Source organism: Vitis riparia, chromosome 12 (genome assembly GCF_004353265.1).
Source record: "Vitis riparia cultivar Riparia Gloire de Montpellier isolate 1030 chromosome 12, EGFV_Vit.rip_1.0, whole genome shotgun sequence".
Lineage (NCBI taxonomy): Eukaryota > Viridiplantae > Streptophyta > Magnoliopsida > Vitales > Vitaceae > Vitis > Vitis riparia.
In genome coordinates this window covers 2619052-2639547 of record NC_048442.1, presented here as the reverse complement: position 1 = coordinate 2639547, position 20496 = coordinate 2619052, and the positions used below count along the sequence as shown (strand labels likewise).

The 20496-nt window shown below is 32.6% G+C and overlaps 1 protein-coding gene and 1 long non-coding RNA gene across 4 annotated transcripts; one reads left to right on the top strand and one right to left on the bottom strand.

Moving 5' to 3' along the window:
• Positions 1-3827: 3827 nt before the first annotated feature.
• LOC117926572 (KH domain-containing protein At1g09660/At1g09670) lies at positions 3828-13063 on the top strand. Of its 2 annotated transcripts, XR_004653167.1 has the most exons (8): positions 3828-4406; positions 5634-5719; positions 7301-7446; positions 8373-8507; positions 8603-8719; positions 12066-12209; positions 12303-12580; positions 12822-13063. XR_004653167.1 is itself a non-coding variant. In XM_034845708.1 (7 exons), exons 1-7 carry the CDS (start codon positions 4306-4308, stop codon positions 12459-12461), a joined length of 888 nt encoding a protein of 295 aa, XP_034701599.1. In that variant the 5' UTR covers positions 3828-4305; the 3' UTR covers positions 12462-12802. The 2 variants fall into 2 exon arrangements, 1 of the variants encoding a protein (XP_034701599.1); XM_034845708.1 differs by lacking the exon at positions 12822-13063 and having other exon boundaries at positions 12303-12802.
• Positions 12919-18032, bottom strand: LOC117926575. 2 transcript variants are annotated; one of them, XR_004653169.1, is made up of 3 exons: positions 17917-18032; positions 16077-16366; positions 12919-13176 (listed from the first exon to the last, which is right to left on the bottom strand). It is a non-coding gene; the product is annotated as an uncharacterized LOC117926575 (long non-coding RNA). The 2 variants fall into 2 exon arrangements; XR_004653168.1 differs by having other exon boundaries at positions 16092-16366.
• Positions 18033-20496: the final 2464 nt, after the last annotated feature.

The following is a 20496-nucleotide window of genomic DNA, read 5'->3' as shown; positions in this document are numbered from 1 at the left end:
TGAATCGTGTTTTTTATCATTTGTATAAAACTAAAAATACGAGTTGTTTTTTTCTTTTCGATAAACATGATAACATACAATTCATATTAAAAATCATTGACATCATTTCCGCATAATTGTGAGTGCAACCTTATTACTTGATACCATGTAACTAAATGATCGTGATAAATTCCAAAGTTATGTTAAAGCCTTGTTCAAAAGCTTGAGTATAAGCAAACAACAAACTTAGTCTTAAACCATGTCCATGTCTAAAGTCTATTCGTCACGGTATAAGTTAAAGTAATGCAAAAAATGCATAATTTGTGCAATTAAAGATCGATGTTTACATGAATAAAATGACCGCTAATGATGTATATTAATATTATATTTGAAGAAGCCGTAACAAAATAAAATCAATGTATAGTAATATTGATGCCTAAGTAGATATTTCACTTTCAAATAAATGGTAGTTCATAATCAAAGTATCGTATTTTCAACGGCATCAATGTTCTTTTACACCTAACTAAATGTTGTTACATGTCATTTCATTGAAGTAACAATAACCAAAAGAGGAAAAAGGATGATGAATTTCATGCCATTATAATCATGGTATTTATGAAAAATTATCAAAAAATAAAAATAAAAATTGATACTTAAAGATCTTACCATACGATAAGTTTTAGAACTTGAGATTAATTTCTAATGATAAGTTTTATTATTAGAAAGGTGGGAATAAAGGTGTCTCAATACTTCTCATTCGCATTTCCAATTTGGGGGAGTGGACTTGTGCAATTTATAAGTAGGTCATTATATTAAAACAAATACGATTTAAAATAATTAATTAAACTTTCACTATTTTATTTAGAAAAAGTAAAAATTAGACGTGTTCCAAATAAAAGATAAAAAATAAATTAAAATATAATATCATCCTAATTAGGATTCACTTGTATTTGGAAAATTTTATTTCCTTGTATGCGAGGTCTCTCAAAATAATAAGGAATTATAAAACATTTTATAGCTTTTATTTTCTAAAAATATTTTTTTATTTCTTATATTTTTATTTTTTTGAAAATACATTTGATTAAAAAATGAAAATTGTAAAATCTTATATGAGTTTTAATTTTCATTGCTATAAATGATGAAAATAAATATAATGTAAAATTTATTTTAAAAAATAACTCATTTTTTTACACAAATGCTATTAACTATTTAAATTTGTTAGCCTAAAGGTTCTTCTAATCATGTTTTGATAATAACAAATCATGATTAAATTACTAATTAGTTTGAATTATAAAGAATTTCAGGTGTTAGTTTGAAAATTCATTAAATGACCTAATGATGCAAGATCAAGACTTTTGAAAGACCTATAATAATAGGAAACATATATAAGATTAATGCATTTGTGTACTTAGAATTTACATGTCATTTCATGCATCTTTGAAAAATTTGGTTTATGTTTTAAAGTTACATTTCCATCAAAATCCGAGATCTATCAAATGAACCTTAGGCAAAACATTTCAAAATTGATATATAATTTTACCTAAAGACATTGCCTAAGTGCTAGAAGCAAAAAAACAGAAAAAATATAGGTTTTCGAGCTAAAAATGGTGAACCGGTTAAAGTACTGGCCAAACCGGCTAGGGTACCGATCGACCTGTTACTCCTTCCCGGTCAAGGTTTGGTCGAGAGACGCAAAAAACTCTCTATCTCTCTCTCTCTCTCTTCTCTCTCTCTCTTCTCTCTCTTCTAGTAGCCTTTATTTCTCGATCGAGGGATTTGTCTTTTCGGTCAAGGTTTGAGGTCCGATCGAGGGTAACAATCACCTGCCAATAATTAAATGCTCCAACGGTTAATGAATTGGTCAACCCCTAACTCGACCGGTTAAGACTGTTTTTGGTTTTTTAGCTCTCGATTTAGAAACTTATAAATGGAGAGTTTCACTTCATTTATGAGTAAGAGAACACCTACATTTATTTGTTTACTTACTTGTTGATGTCTTAAAAGCTCTCATTATTTTATTGGTGCATTAAATCTCCATTTGCATATTATTTAGTGCACCTTCGTGATTTATCATAGTATCGAGTTGTATTTAAGCCATTGTTGAATTAGATTGAGAGACTTAAACTTATTATTTGAGTAATAAAACCTTAAAATGAGTTGAAACTTGAAAAAATTGTGTAAGAGTCGGTTGAAGGTGGAATCAAGTGTAAATGTGATTAGAAATTTGGTTGAAACTTCAAATTAGTGAAACCCTTACTCGATTATGAGTTTGAGGAGAGTGGATGTAGGTAATAAAGTGTCGAACCACTATAAAATCTGAGTTTGATTTCTCTAACCTTATTGTTTTATATTTGTTTCTCTTATACCTAAATTTGTTGTGTTTAAAAATATTTTTTTAAATCCCAATTCACCTACCCTCTTTGGCGTTTTCTCTTTTAAGAGCAACCTTTATTTTATCAAAAGTATTTATATGTAAGTTTTAAAAGAAAGAGTTATTTTTACAAGAAAACAATTAGGGTATTTTATTAAAATAAAATAAAAAAATAACGGAGGGTTAAATTTCAAAAATTGGATTTCAAATGATCACTTTAATCAAATAACCCTCTATATATTCATATGATATTATTATTATATTACATTTATATATAATTTTGTCAAAAATTTATATATATATATATATATATATATTAAATAACTTAATAAAATATTCCAATATACTTATAATAAACCAAATAGATTATTTTAATATAAAAATATATCCACTTATAATAATTAACTATACATAACATTTTTATATAATACCTTTAAGATAATATATGACTTTAAATATATATGAGATAATATTTTTGACTTTAAATGTTATAAAATCTGACTTTGAAGATTATAACCTTTCTTATTTCAATTAAATGTGTAGATATTATGCTTTAAAGTTCACTTCCATAAATAAAAAAAAAGAATTATATCTTATTTATATTAGTTTTTATAATAGTTGTATTTTTCTATATCATCAGCCTTCTTCGAAGGTATTTTTATATGTTTTTATTTATTTATTTTTACAAAAATATCTTCATTTTTCTTAAAAAAAATTGAATATACCAATTGGTATTTTCATTTTCTTAAAAATAAATAGAAAAATATAATTCAAACTATGTTTTTGTCTATTTTTTTCTTTGAAAATTAAAATAAAAAATAGTATAAACAAATAAAACATTTTTTTTTCTTTTTGTTTACTCACTCATCATTTTTCCTTCACAATATAATAAGAATATTCACCCAAGGAAAATAAAACTTGATAGAAATATCAAATTAATTATAAAAAATTTATTTCTAAAAATATAATATAATTTCTAAAAATTTATATTAATTGCTTAGATAATTAAATCATGGAAGGAAAATAAAATTTCATAGAAATACAAAATTCCCAATTTTAGGTGATGTTTGTTTTTGTGCTAAATGGAAAAAGTCAATTTTAGTCAAATAGTAAAATTTCATAAATGGCTTTCATTTTCAAATTTAAATATTCATAAATCATATATTATATAAATTATATTTATGACTTTTATTTTTTAATTTAAATATTCATCAATAAAGTATATTATATAATAAATGTCACTTTACCTACTACCATTATATCATTCATGTGAGCATCTTCAACCCTAGTTTTTGTTGGTTCTAGTCTTATTCATAACCCTAACCCTAACCCTAAATGTGAATATGGGCTTATAAAGCTAATTGAAAGAAAAAGAAAATAATTGGGATAATTGACTAGGGTTAGAATCTATAAGACTTGGATGGTATTAACTATTAAGAGAGCCCCAAAGATTTGGAAGGAGAGAGAGAATTGAATGATATGGTTGGGAGTATAAATACAGCAAAGCAAAAGGATCCTACAGTACTATTTCAGTGGGAGGCTCCTCTCTCTCCTTGTCCCTTTCCCACCCCCAATGCACTACCCACAAGGGTAAAGAGGAAGTTGAATTTTCATTGCTTCCGTCTCATACTCTAACCCCATCTCCCTCTTTTCGTTTCCAATTCCCTCTCACCCTTTTGAAAATACCCATCATCCTTCCGTCTTCTGCCTTGATCCTGCTTGTTATAGTATGGATTTTTAGCGTTTTGAGGAGGGCAGAGGAGGGTTTTTTAATTTATTTTTATTTTTTGTTTAATAGAGTTGAATCTGAAGTCTGTTTGGTTTGTGGGTTTCTCTCAAACCCTTTTGTTAAGATCAGCGTAAACCAATTCTCTGGTTTGAATTTTCTTGGCGTGGTGATAGTTTTTTTGGGCGTGTCGAAGAGGGTGGAGGTGAGTTTTTTTGATTGGTCTGTGATGGATGATAGGAGGCCACATGGGAGTTTCTTTCAGTACCCTCCCTCTGGACTCCATGCTTCTCCTCACAGGTCATCTTCCGTCTCATCAGATCGAGAAAGGTGAGTTCAAGTTCTTGTTTGGTGTGCTAGTGCTTTTATTTTCTTTGTTTGTTGATGGGTTTTGTTTCGTTCCCGATAAAAAGAGTGAGAACTGAAGGAAAATTTGGGAGTCGGTTGACGTTGAAGTGGCTGTTGCTGGATTCTTGATTTTCCTTTTCTTTTCTGCTGGAGTTTCTCAGAAACCACACGGTGCATTAATTAGTCTGATGGATTCTTCCAATCTTCAGAATTTGATGTAGGGCTTATGACATGGGTTGGGGGGTTCTTTCTGTGATTCTACTAATTATGGCTTTTGATTTTCTTTCATGTACTATTTTTTTTTCGTCTTTATTTGTTTTTAATTTGACTACTATAAGGACAGTTCCATCATGCTTCAAATCTGATTTATGTTGGTGTAATTTTGATTTGGTTCCATTAAACATTTCAGTGGAAGAATAAGTTCTGATAAACATTCAAATATTTCTTGGAAACCTATTTTCTATATCTAATTTGAAGGGACTGGACATAATTTACAAATCAAGAAATTTCAGAGGAGTAAGTTTGTTTGAACATCCAAAATGTCCAGATTTGAATCAGCATAAATAACAGGTGATTGTAGCTTTCACATAGGATCACTTTAAGCAAAACTTTTTAGGCATTTGTTTGGGCGTCCCATTCAAAATTGGGTGGTTGCATTGTGCTTCACATAGCATTTGGGGGAAATACATGAAATGGAATGTCTCTATCAAAATGATTGTAATTGCCACAGTTAAAGCCATCTAATTTTGTGGGGATGCTGAATCATGCTGTTAATCGAAGCGGTTCTTCTTTGAAGTTTCATGTGTATCAAGATAAAAGATTCCATTTGGGAGTTCCATTGCAAACGCTCATTTGGGTCAATGCATATTTTTGTTTTCTTTTCTTGCGAAGCTTGCTGATTGAGTCAGTTTAAATGGTAGTTATCTTTTTTTAGTTTGAAATATTGCTGTCCATATTTACTTCATTCATGGATCAAAGAGTGTATACGCTTGGGAGTATTTAAGTATTCAGCCTAAACAAACCAGTTACAAATGCTCAAATGTTAAATTTCAGAAACTAAATTAATAATTAATTTATTCTTTTAAAGATGTTAATCTTATATTAGAACACTTTGGGGCGTTATTTTTACTGTTGTGCAAGCAATTGTTCCAGTCTTGTTTGGGATATGCTAGGTCTTGTTACATGATTTGGCTGGTTTAATGACTGCAGATATCTAGCTGAATTATTGGCGGAGAAGCAAAAGTTGGGTCCATTTATGCAAATTCTACCACAATGCAGTAGGCTTCTGAATCAAGGTTATTGAATCTTCTTCCTATGCTATGCTGCAATTAATGGTTTATTCTTTGTGTGTTGACTTTGTTAAACAGACGCTTTAAATGATGTGATCTAGTCATCCGACATGACATGGCTATGGCTTGGGTATTGATATTTGTCTAACTTACTATTGCTTTGATATTTCTCCAACAGGTGGGTCCAATAAAGAAGAAGAGCAAGTTTAGTTCATTCTGACTTAGCCCGTGATACGTTCTTTTTATTACTAGGATATGAGTGAAGTACCCATGTCAAACGTTCTATATCAGACATATAACTCAATTTGGACCAGGGTATTAAACAAGAGAATAGGTGGGAATTATGTTATTTAGCCATGTCCCTATGTCCTACAATCTGAGGGTATGCATGAATCTCAGGTCGAAAAACACGCCAAGTCTGATTCCAAGTAAGGCAGGACATTGATTGCCTCATTACTTATATTTCGTGAACAAACAGAAGTTTAGCATCATAAGACATGTGAGGGCCAAATTAAGAGTGGCCCGTTTAGATTCAGGATAGTTTCGCAGACATCCCAAAACCATAAATTAGCTGCTGTCAAGAAGTCCCAGGAATCTGTTTTCTGGAATCCTAGCAACTACTTACCTTTAAGACCTAGTCTTAAACCCTATAGATTGTTTTCCATCTTCAAGAAGCATAACACAATAGCATTTCCTAGAATTTTGCCCACTGACAGGGAGATTGTTGTTTGCATTATTCAGGCTTTCTTGCCTCCTTACTATAAGCTACCATTTCATCTTCACTTCACCAACTTACAGCGGGAGATCACATCAGTGGTGGCATGTGCTAGCCAATTCTGTAATTTGGCTCTTTGGTTTAGTTGTGCCTGGAATGAAATGATTGATGCTTTAATTGCAAAGAGTTTGGCTTCTTTCAGCTAGATGCGCTATAAATACCATGGCCTAGTGCATGCCTATTCTCCTTCTATTACACTCCTTCCAGACATCATAATCTTTTAGATAAATTGTTACATGGCCTAGCTAAAAGTTGCTTCTAATTCATAGAAGTCAAACCTGATTTTTCTAATGGATGATTTTCACTGTCACTTATAATTGTTGGTGATTTGAAGGTCGGAAGGGATCCACCATCATATATGCATTTTTATTTCATTTTGTGATTTAGGACATGATAAGAGTGACCTGAAGTTGACTGTGTCCTTCCCTATGGCTGCACCAATGTGTTCCAATGTTGAATTTATCAAAAATTCTTAAATCATGCAGTCATTATTGCCTTATGCTAAGATATAAGCTGCTGACAGAACTGTGCCAAGAATATTAGAATATAATAGGTTGATACCTAATGCTTCCTTAAAAGAAGAAAATCAGGAGTTTGTATGGTATTGTTCTTCAGGGGCAATGACATGTATCAGAAATACAAAGTGAGGCTCTCTGATACTTAAAACCGTGCTAGTAATATTTGTTGGCAATCTAAATGTTTTGCAAAGCACTTAGACATACGTACACCTAATAAACAACTGCTCTTTACAGTTCTGTGTAATCCTGTACAGGGCACTTAACTGTTTTATGGTTTCTTTCATCTCATTGCAGAAATCAGAAAGTTCTCAGCTTTAGCACCCAATCAAGGTTTTGTGGATCTTGAACGAATTGAGCATGATAGTCCATTTAGGTCATTAGGTCAACATCCGAATGGAGGACCAATGGATTTGGAGGGTTGGCCTGCGATGCAAACAGAGGTATGCTACTTGATACTTATATTGAGCTTTGTACTATCTCTTGTTGAAACTGTACATGGAAAATGGATTCTAATTGTTCGTCCATCCTGCAGCAAACTTGATGTTACTGTGGCCAATCTTAGTTTTCCATTATCCCTATTATAACCACCTTAAGTAATACACAACTAATATACAATATTATTTTAAGGGAACACTGCTTATGGATATCCTGTGTAAGTAACTCGAATAACTGTTCTCTTTCTCTGTGTTGAAGAAAAATAGGATGAAGTAGTAATTTGAGAAAATTAAAACCTTGCTAACCAATCCTGCTTCTATTTTGAACCTCTTACTGTGGTGACTGTAAAGCAACACGAGGGTAGAGGAGGGTATGTAAGGTGAGTAACAAACACATGGTGACTGCCAACACCCCTAGTTGACTAGAAAATGTTCTGATTCACACATCTTGTTATGTATAAATTTTTTCTAAAGCACACTGTCAACAGGCAACTTATGTTCTACAAGATGATTAACTGGGGCCTTTCTTCATAAGTAAATAAAGTTCCTTGATGGTTCTTTGAGATTTGGCTGGGTGATTGTTAAACATCAGGATTATCTCCCTTTGAATGAGCTGGGAAGTGTTCTAGATAACGATTAAAGAGTATTTCTGACTCATGCCCACATTCTATTTTAGGATATTTTTGTTATGTTGTTTACATGTGTGCCCACAAACAGATGCTCACCAGCATCATTTGAAGTACTATACATATGTATGTGTATATATACACAAATATGCACTAAATAAAAGCATCTTTGAAGTATGACTAAATCCTTCTTCAAACTTGTCAAAAGAAAAAACAATTTTGTAGTAAGGAAAGTCATATGCAGGAGATTCATCAGAAGTTTTTGCCTGCTTATGAGAAATTTTTGTTTATGTTGTCTTGCTTTAGGAAAATGGACCTCTACGAAGAATGGCCCCTTTTCAAGCTTCCTCACTAGGTTGGCATCGGGCACCTGGAATACCGACCACTCCTGTTGTAAAGAGAGTCATTAGACTTGATGTTCCTGTGGACAAATATCCAAATGTGGGTAAAACTTGTTGTATGTGTTTATCTGGAGTTGAGTTTCAGATTTTGTTAACTATTTCGAAATAATAGAATCTAACTCAAGGGTTGGGCAGTATAATTTTGTTGGCCGAATTTTGGGACCACGTGGGAACTCCTTGAAAAGAGTTGAAGCCATGACTGAATGCAGAGTGTATATCAGAGGTCAGGGGTCAGTGAAGGATGCTGTTAAGGTATTTTGATAATTCCCAGCATGAACAGTTAATATGAAGTTTTTTTGTGTGGAAAGTTGCACCTTTGCATCCAATTGTTGTGCATATCTTTTAGCTTACCAATCAAAAAAAAAAAATAAATTTTTTTTAGCTTATTTATTTTTTGATAGGCATCATGTTAGCATATGAAATTGTTGTTTCTGTTCCCTGTTTGCTTGTTGGAGTATGGTACATCATAATGATATATTAAGTAGATTATTATTTCTTTCTAAATCAAATCTCTCCCCTAATCCAATCTTGTAAATGAGGGGATACTATGTTGTAGTTGATTGCACAATTAGTCCTATTGCATGTTTTAACTGATGGTGATGGGTGTCTCCTGTTACATATTTATACATAGACTTACAGTATTCATGTGCACTTAGCCGAGAAAGTTTTAATGATCTAATTAGCACTATAATTATTTTGATATAAGTTATTCCATGATAGAGTCTATTGGTTATGATGACGGGGATTGAAGATCATTACTATCCTGGTTTGGCTCCAATATAGCTTTCAATGCATGAGGTGGAGTTTGCTGTTGAATAGAGCGAGTTCTACAAAACTACAATTCAGGATCTTTAACTTATTAAATTCATTAAAGAAAACAACATGATTGATACTTCCAAAATAAATTGATAGATACTGATGGAATGCTTTCTTCTTTTAGTAAGTAAATGCTATTTGAAGAGATAAGGCTGAAAGAGGCTAATACCGATGCACATTTTGAATTTCTTCCACAATAATAGTAAAGTAGCGCTTTCGGGAAGTGGGGATGTTTATTTCCTTCATAGAACTATCAAAAAGCCATTTGAGACTACTAGCAGCCATAATGAGAAGTTTGTTCAATATTTACGACCTTGACATGTAGGGGCCTTTTCTCCTAAGCCTTTCATGCTGGCAGAGTGTATTATCTTTGCAACTGCCTTCACATGGTATGCCAAGTGTTGGATGATACTGATGATGAATGTATAAGTTAATAGATTACATTGCAACATTAGTAAGGATGTTCATGCGTACCGATCCTCATAGGAAAGCTAATTGGATATCTCCTCCTGGCCAAATGAGAAGCTATGGTGATGATGTTCAAAGAGAAGAAACCTCTTTAACTCAGAAGATGGAATAATTTTCAGAGATATACTACCCCTTGCTGGAGTTGTTACAAGAGAAAAAAATGGACTTCTCATCTGAGAGGATGGACTAATTTGGAGAAAAAAATGTGATCATATAGTTCCTGCTCTCTAATTGAGAAGGTGGAGTAGTTTGGAGAATGGAGATGCTTAGAATTAATATATAGCTTGGAGTATCCAAACCGAAATCTTGTTTACGTCTTAATATATTGTTGATAGGATTTAAAACCCAGACCTTGATTACGCTTTGTCTGTGAGACATATGAATCTTGGATTCCGCATGGGATTTTTATATTGCACAAACAAGAAATACAAATGAGGGTGTCAATGGTTTTTCTTGTACTCTTATCAAGTTTAATGGTGCTGCATCAAATACGAGGATGAGCATTTCTATATCCTGTCCTGTGCCATTCTGCAACCAAACATACTCCTTATGTTTGGTTTTTCTTGTCCTCTTATCAAGTCTAATGGTGCTGCATCAAATACGAGGATAAGTATTTCTATATCCTGTCCTGTGCCATTCTGCAACCAAACATACTCCTTATGTTTCCTTCTCCTATGATTAGAATAGTTCAGTAAAAAATTATTTCTTAATCCACACATGCTCCTTTGTAGTGCATTTTTCTCGGATCTCACAACAAGTACCTTCCAGTGTGAAAAAATTAGATACTCCCAAAATGTTGTGTTTTGATTTAAATTCTTACCAATGACGAGTCTTTTTGACACTTTTTTTCTTCTCTCTCTCTTTATATATATATATATATTTGTGTGTGAGTGTGTGTGTGGATTTAATATAATCCTAATCATACAATGTTCTTGCTTTTATTTATATGGTATACTATTTTGGACCTTAAAACTAATCCTGACTAGTTTGTTTTTCATTATTTTGTCCTGCCTTTTGACATATTCTGCACTCTGAGATTTGCTTTATGTTGGGTTGTTGCTTTGATGAGGGTTCTGGTTTATTTGTGAAAATGATGTTTGGGCAACTGCAGATCAATTCCCCAGTGATTCCTCCTCATCGGAATTCAATTATTTTTCGCTGCTCTTGAACCGATTTAATCATTGGTAATGAGGTTATTGCCTCTGGCTATGATCTTTCCTCTGGCAAGGGTTGTTCGAAAGTTGATTCAAAACTCAAAACCCTAAACCCTAGAAAATGCTGAATCGTAAACCCTAGTCCTTTGCCGGATGAAAGGAGCTCATACTAAACTTAAAATAGAATCAGAGCCTTGGAATAGTTGAATTTTCTAGGAGTTAAAAGTGATCATTTGAGTGAAATTAGCTCCGAAAGCTATAGAAAAATTATTAACTGGTTGCCATTTTGGAGTTTTGAGGTTAAAGCTATAGCTTCTTTTGAGTGGGTAGCTTCCTTTTCTTGGTTATCATGTCCCTATAAATCGAAGGGTATGTCTTTATCTCTTAGAGATGGCCGAATTAGAAACGGAGATCCCTCTATAATGTTTGTTCGTCTCTTTTCTGGCCAAAATTCTACATTTTTGGACTTTCTTTACTACACAGAATTTCTCCTTGCTGTTGATTCTTTTTGGAAGTTCTTTGTACTGAATCCATCTTCACTAGGTCCTTCCATTAGGGAAGGGAAACTATGTAATTTGATGATAAAAATATATTTTGAGGCTTCTATAATTTTCCTAGTTGAGCTCGTATCTCATATCTTCCCCATCTTCACTGCATTTCTTATGAATTCATGGAAAGTGGGTGGAAAATTTTGAATGCCTGTTTAGGGTGTAGTGGGTGCTGCATTCATGGGCGACACTTTTGGGATGGGATGGGTCCTTCGTGGGAAAGAAGAGAAGGGAAGTTTGGAGAGTAAGCCCTTTATGCGTTTTTTGGATGGTTGGGAAGGCAAAGAACAAAATTACATTTGAAGATGATGTGTTGTCCATCCAAAGACTTAAAAGTTCTTTTGCTTGTTTTCTTTGGTGACGAAATTGTACATAAAAGATGGTCCTTTTGGTTTCAATGATTAGTTGGGCTGTCAGGGTAGGGTCTTTTTTAGAACCTTCTTTTTGACAGCTGTTTTTGTTCTGGCTGGGTTGGGGTTGATGTATATTTTTTGTTTACTTTGAGTCGCTGTTTTGACACCTCTTTTTAATATATATTTACCTCTCTTTACTTATAAAAAATAAAATAAAGTTGAATGCCTGTTTACTGATATCCATTTTGATTCAATGTAGGAAGAGAAACTGAAAGATAAACCGGGGTACGAGCATCTTAATGAGCCGCTTCATGTCTTGGTAGAGGCTGAATTTCCAGAAGATATAATAAATTCCCGGTTGGAGCAAGCAGTGGCGATATTAGAAAACCTTCTTAAGCCTGTTGTACGACACTAATCCCCTCACAGCCTTCATTCTTACTCAGCTCACCCTCCCAGGGCTTTTTAATAATAATCTCTTTGTTTCTCTGGCTTTCAGGATGAGTCCTTGGATCAGTACAAGAAGCAACAGCTAAGGGAACTGGCCATGCTCAACGGCACGCTAAGGGAAGAGAGCCCAAGTATGAGCCCCAGCATGAGCCCTAGCATGTCACCCTTCAACACTGCAGGAATGAAACGAGCCAAGACTGGCCGATAAAATGCAGGCAGCAGCTTCTTCAAAATTTCTGGACAATGGTATAGCTGGTTGATTGGTTTCCTGATAGTTTCTTCATGAATTTGCCTTCAAAAAGTCAGGAGACTGAGAGTCCTCAAACGGTGAGCGTACACCCTTTGAGTTTGATTTGGGGGGTTTTTCTTTTTCTGATGTTTGGCATCTGAGACAGGTTTCTTCTGCATCATTGAAATTCAGTATGCTTTCTCAAACATCTATCATCTCTATTCTTTCATGTATCATTAGACTGCTCTGACGATTATTTGCTCTGACATTGATACTACATTAAACAAAAATCTTAATGTTACTGGTTCGATTCAAATGAAGTGCGCTCCATGGTAACAGGGTGGGCTTTTATCGTATCGATTCCACTCGGATCATAAAGCTGCTTCATGAGGAGAAAACAGATCATCTTATTCATGCAGCCACATCACATAACATCTACTTCAATGGAACATGTGAATCAAAATGAATGTCATTTTTACAAGCATATGTCATACAAAATCTTATTGTTTTCTATCTGTAACATAGACAAAGAATTCATGTTCGTGGGATTTTGTCTTTTTGTTTTTGGTTTCAACATATCATTACAAATACAGCTTGTCCTTGAATCATAGCAAACCTCATGTCAGCACATTTCCACATCCCAAGCCTCGCAACCCGTGGAACTAGTTTTTGAGACAATGAATGACTGTGAAGCCTGCAAAAGAAAAGAAACCCAGATTAAGAAAAATAATGCTACTGATATTCATTGTAGCTGAACAGATCAGAAAAATTGAGAAAAGAAAATAAAAAATAGATTTAAAGTTAATAAATTATTTTTATATAGTTATATTAAATTTATTTGATTTATTTAAATTTTTTTGTATGAAGATTAAATAATTTGAAAATGTATAAGTTTTTTTTTTTAATGAACCAAACATTGCGTAAGGATTTGTTAATATTCAGGATCTTAGAGAACCCGAATTGCAAAACCTCATTACTAGCTTAGAAAGAGTATAGCCGACAATGGCACCAAGGAACAATAGCACCATCCATATGGGATCCACCTCAAAGACTGCAATGGAACTCAATTTCCTGATTCTTTGACCAAATCACTCCCTGGGTATTGCCTTAATTTACATGAATGCTATTTCGCAAATCCTCTCTAAGTAGGACTACAATTTCTGCCATGTGATGCAGCATAGGTAAGGTTTTTACCCCACATTCTTTTTATTTGAGAACAAATCTTCTTCTTTGTGCATGGAGCACAATATCCACATCACTTCTGGGCAGTGCTATACTAAGCGGCATTGTTTACAAGCTAATATTACAAACACATTCATTACTTAATTTCACTTCAAATTACTAATATCTTATTAATTAAAAAGCTGACATTTTTACAACCTATTTTAATCTTTGTTGCTAAGCATTTTGCATCTCTGTTTTTCTAGTTTAAAAAAAAGTCCAAAGGAAGAGTCATTGATATTTTAAAAGTAAAAAGAGCTTATGTAGTTATAAGATTATTTGGTTTGCAAATTGTTACAACAAACTTCTTGGTGAATCTAAGTTGATTAATATTGGTAAGGTTGGTCTATTCTGATTTTTAGGTCCTAACTTACCTAAGAAGTGCCAATTTGGGCTTTAAGTTCTACACCCTTACCTTAGTTCACAATTTTAAGCAATCTCTAACTTTTATTCTATTTTGTTTCTTGAAGTAGATTTTACACCCTAAATGAGACAACTACCACACGATAGGAGATGTGAATGGCAGTTTTAAATCTTATAGGTTACAGCTTTTGAGCTCTAGAGTCAAGGAGAACATTTCTAGTACAACAGAGAACCTCATCGGAGCCCTCTTGGAATGGACAAATGTCTCACAAGATTTGGGAATCTTGTCAACAATTGATTTCATAGATATTTGTGTGGGTAGCTGTGGTTTTTTGGCCTTTTCCTGTTTGTTTTTCTTTCTTTTTTTTTTGAGTGTACTTCCTGTATACGTATGGTGTGCCAACTTTCTTTAGCACTCCTTTAATAGAATTGCTTTGTTTGCTAATCAAAAGTAAAAAATAATAAAATAATAAAAAGAAAAAGAAAGAAAAAACGTTTCTAGTACAATCCCCTTTAAGGATGAGACACGATATTTCGAGCATTTGTTTGCACAGCTTGAGTATTTGCTCTCAAATACCATAACAACTTTCTCTGTTTTCTATGCTCATTCAAGTCATTTCCCAAAACATGACATTAAGGATGCATAAACTAGGTTGATAAAAGTGATTAAGGAAATCTGCTAGCCTCACTTGGTATCCACCAAGGCATCACAAAGCAGTTCATAATTTCATTAAATAAGCGTATTAGCAATCATACTTATACAAAGAAATCAGCAACAATTCAACATATCCACATTGTAAAATGTTCCATGTGAGACCTCAGCAGGCGGGCATTCAAATAAAGGGGTATAAGATACGTCAAGAAACAGCATGAGAGAAAGGAATACAAACATCCAACCCCAGTGTCAAGTAGTTTTGTTCACTTTATTCAAATCCTCGTGCACGATCTAATGTGTATATATATAACATGGCATGTCTGCTATGAGTCCTTTACTCATATTGAAAGGTTATCACATGAAAAAAGCAAGTGGAAAGAGTATATCAGAGGACTAATATAAATTAAGAAGTTTTTTCTCTCTTCCTTTGTTAACTCTTGGTTGCATATCTGGTAGCAGGCATGTCAATTGTCAAACACAATCTATATCCTAACCCATTTGTGTCATTTCTGACATGGGTACTGCAACTTCAGTATAACATCAACTAAGGCACATGGGGCCTTAAAGAGCATCTAGATTGCAAAACAAATATACAAACTGATCTCTGAGAGTGATGTCAACTGCAATATAGAATGAAATTATGAGGATTTTTTAAAATTTTATTTTTGTAAACTCTATATTACAGAAAACTTTTTGTTTTTGATATGCAATCAGAGAATATGTTAAGCAGCGCCTAACAAAAAGGGAGCATCCTATATACACAGGTGGTGTACAAAGGCTACAGAGGACAACTTATACGAAACTAGGAACACATAAACAAAATGAATTTTTTATAGAAGAGAAAGGGGAGATATGTGCAAGTGGGTACTCAAAAAGGGGATACAGAAACCAAGAAAAGATTATTCGTGTCCTAAAACACTAGTTCCACGCTGAAAGAAAATTCTCCCATATCCAACATGTATCCACTTCATGGTTGGAAGCAATATATGCTTTTCTTTTTATTTTCTATTATTTTGGTAAGCATATATATATATATATATAACAATAAAATAGCATTCCTTTTTAATGCCAATAAAAAATGATCGTAAGCTCAATATCCTCAAACATTTTATATTCCTTTTTTCCTTACCGCCATTAAGTAAATAGTGAAATGTGGGATCCTAGTGGAAATCTAGAAATATTTAAAGAACATCCATCTACTGGAAAATTGCAATGATTGTACAAGATGGTACAGAGTCAACAAAAATAGAAAAAAATGCACGACGAATAATAAGTTAAAATTCCTAACCAAATTTAAAAAGGAAAAGCAATGAAATCTGTATCAATTGAGAATCAGAAAAGCATACAGTACATACAGTTGGAAGGCGCACCTCAACCACACTCAAATCAATCTTCAACTTAACATGTGTTCAGTCCCGAAGACCAAGTTCAAGCTCAAGCTCATCATCCTCTTCAAACAACTTTAAAAGGCGGGCATACTGCTCTTCTCTTTTCTTCTTTTGATATAACTTGAAAAGGAAAAAGGAAAACAGCCCAACTGCCACAAGAGCAAGGCATATGATGACTACCTTAGTGCCTGTGCTGCTATGTGAAGTGGCATGAGAGTCAACCTTCTTTTTGGAACTTGATGAGTCATCAGAAAGGCCTGAAAAGACAAGAAAAATGACTGAGACCAGCTAAGGATACACTGAAATTCTAATAGGACAAGAGCTCCAATAGGCCGGAACATAGAATTATGGTGTACACATGTGGTAGAGCTCAACATGTAACAATATATCCAATATTATCCATGAACAAAAACCCTGAGCAAGGGCAATTTAACTCATTGCTTGTATTCATCATCGATAGAGAGGTTAGCAATAATGAATTAAGGTGGAACTGGGCCACCCATTAACTCAAATCCCTGACTAAATGTTGGTCCAGAGCTCAATGTTTTCCAAACATGAAATAACAGATTATGCTTCATAAAATACAAAATATATTTAATGCTGATGATCCAAAAAATTTTGCTTCCAAAGTCTCCAAAAGAAGCTACAAACAATGCAATTATGAAAGGTATTTTCTTTGGCACCCCCTTTCTTTGGCGCTCTTTTAATAGAGTTGCTATGTTTGCCAACAAAAGAAAATCAAAAGGTAATTCTTCACCTTCCTGTTAACATTGCACATACTATTGCTTCATGGCAATTATTGAATGCTGCTAAAGCTATGTTTCACAGCAATATGCTTTGAGATCACCCTAACTTGGAAAAAAAACAAAATCATTTGCATGGAGGTGTAAGGAGAAAAAAATATAAGTTTTCCATTATCCAGGAACCTTCAAGAATAGAAACTCTGGGTCAAATGATTCTGTGGAAACTATTTCTTTATTTGAATTGAGCTTTCAGGTTTCAGAAAATAAAAACAAAAAGCAACATAACTTTCAAAGTTCTCTTTTCCTTCTTCTTACAGAAATCAAACCGAGTGACTTGGTAAAATTTCCAAAATTTCAAAATTTTCAACATATGTGACCCAAAATAAAGAAGACCCTCCAGTACCAGTTGGCTTATTTGAATTATTCAAAACCCAAAGAAAGGTCCAAAATTTTCTTCTCTTTCTCCTCTTCTCTCAGCAATTATGAATCTTTAAGACTTCCCAATGTACGCTACTACCATGCCCCGTAGCCGAGATTAAATGTTCAATTATTTAACCTACAAACCGACACCAGGAAAAAATAAAAAATAAAACAAAAACAAAACAAAGGAACGTTTTATTTTCTCTAATTTTCCTCAATTTTCTCAGCAACCAAACCGATGGCACAAGCAATCACAGTGTGTAAAAAATCCGATCCGCAAACCAACTTATCAATCCAAAGAGCTTTCACAAAGAAGGAAAAAAAAAAGATACGCGGTATAGAATTACAATCCTAACAAAAAATGAAAGCATAATTTGAGGTTAGAGCACAAATAATAATAATAATAATAATTTCAGAAAATTATTCCCAACGGAAAAAAAAAAAAAAAAAAAAAAAACAACAACAACAACTCTAATTCCAAAATTGGATCTGAATTAGGTCCAAAAGCATACAACCGTAACAAACATCATGAAATTTGTCGGAAAAAAATGGTTTCAGAAACAGAAAAGACAAATCAAAATGACCTGTACATAACTGGTGAAATTTGGATTCGGAAGAGAGAGAAATAGATCTGAGAGACAAACCTGAAAAGAATTGCAGAGAAATCGAAGAGAACAACAACAGGATTTGCAGAGATCTCCGGCTCGAAGCTTCCATCATCCCTCTCTACTTTCTCTCTCTAAAGCCCTCTCTCTCTTTCTCTCTCTCTTTCTCTTTCTCCCTGTAAAATGCCCTCTGGATCCTAAACGCCGTCGTTTTTGGCCAGAAAAATGGAGGAATAGGCCTTTTGTAGTATTCCTCCCATGTTTTGCTTTATTTCTTGGAAGGTACTAACGTATATGAAAAATGTGATTAAAATATTAAATTATAATAATTATAAAATAATAAAAAATATAACTAAAATACAAAAAATATTATTGAAATTTAAAAGATGTAATTATTGTACAAAATAGACTTTATGCATTTTTTGATATCCTAAAATTATTTTTAAAAATATAAATAAAATTTTAAAACTTTTTTTCTATTTTTTTAATATATATATTTTTTTGTTTTGTTCTTAAAAAAGAAAAAAAAAGCATATTTGAGAACTGAAAATTGTTTTTTGTTTTTAAGAATATAAAATAGCGTGTTTTTAAAGAATATCTTTTGACCATTTTCTATTATTTTTACTTATTTTTTATTGTTTTAAAAAATAATTATATAAGCATATAAAATAATTAAAAATAAAGTACCGGATACAAAAATGATTTTTTAAAACTTATTTAAAAATATTAAAAAGAGATTAAAAACATTTCGGATTTTCAAAAAGACTTTTATTTTGCAATATATCATAAAATAAGTTTCAAATATTCTCAAAAATTATTTTTCATAACTGTCTTCAAAAACAGTTATCAAGCGGAATTTTTAAATAACTTAATTTAAGGTTTTTCAAAATTTAATTGTTTTAAAGACTATAAATAAGACCTTAGATATAAAAATTGTTTTTATAATATATTTAAAAATATTAAAAATAGTTTAAAAATATTTTAGGTTTCAAACATACTTTTATTTTATAAAACATCAAAAAACAATTTTTTAAAAACTATTATCAATTTTTAAAAAAAATCATTTTCAAAAACAGTTCTTAAATAAGATATATGTTTAATTTTTCAAAAGACTAAAAAATGATTTTTTTTCTAGTATTTTATTTTAATATAGAAAAAAATAAAAAAACAAAAAAATAAAAAAAAAACTTCATTAACAAATTTCATATATTCCAAAGGATTATTGTGAGGTAGGGTGGTGTGTGGTGGAAGTGGAACCACCCAAAAAGTTTCAGTCTCTTCCTTGACAAACACTCAATATTCACTGTAGTGCACTAAACGGCATCCACACCTTCTTAATATGCTCCATAATGTAGCATATTATTTGCTTTTTCATATTCAAACCGACGCTTTACGACTTTAAAATAAAGGAAGAGAATAAGGAAATCAAGATTGAGATGTTTATAAATTATAAAATTTATTAAAAAACAGAACCTGAATAAGAATGTATAATTTTATTCTTATGCCCTTGTTTCTGAAAAAGGGAATGGAAGGGAAAAAATCAAAAATCAAAATCAAAATTAGAAGTAAAAATTTCATTAAGATGTTTGCAAATTACAATATTCTCAAAAAAGGGATTTCAATGAAATTTAGAACCGGTTTCTAGTGAAATATTTTTATGGGAATTTAGAAAATGTTGTAAAACAAAGACAAATATAATGCAAATCAAAGTAGTAGAGATAAAATATATCTTACTTTGATATATAATATGGAAGAAGGAATCAAAGAAGAGAATTGAGAAAGTGAAAGAAAGAGAGAAAGAGAGAGAATGAGAGGAAGAGTTTTCTTTCTTTCTCGGGATGCCTTTACATGGAGGGGTAAGAAGCCTTTTATAGGCTTCATAATATGAACTCCATTTACTCATCTTTAAGATGAGTAATGGGAGTTCATAATGGCCATCAATGTGGTCATTCATTCTTTTCATTTACAACACTCCCCCTTGGATGACCACCATATTAAAAAAATATGCCTCATTAAAACCTTGCTAGTAAAAAACCCTATAGGAAAAACCTAGCGAAGGAAAAAGAGTACAATATTCTTTTCTTGGTATATTAGGACTGTCTCGTTAAAAACCTTGCCAGTAAAACCCAGTAGGACAAAACCTGGACGAAGGAAAAAAGAGTACAGTACACTAACACCCTTTTACAAGCATACTCCCTCTCATGTCGATATCCTTGAGTTGACGCATTCCAATCCTGTGTATTGACTTCTTGAATGTTGAGGTTGGCAATGATTTTGTGAATAAATCTGCTAGATTATCACTTGAGCGTATTTGTTGCACATCAATTTCACCACTCTTCTGGAGTTCATGTGTATAAAAGAATTTTGGTGAAATGTGTTTAGTTCTATCTCCTTTAATATAACCCCCTGTTATTTGTACAATGCATGCAGCATTATCTTCAAATAATGTTGTCGGGTCACCTTTGATAGAGGAGAGTCCACATGATTCTCGAATATGCTGAATCATAGATTTTAGCCATATACATTCACGACTTGCTTCATGAATTGCCAGTATTTTCGAATGATTTGATGATGCGGCTACCATTGTTTGTTTGACAGATCTCCATGAAATAGCAGTAC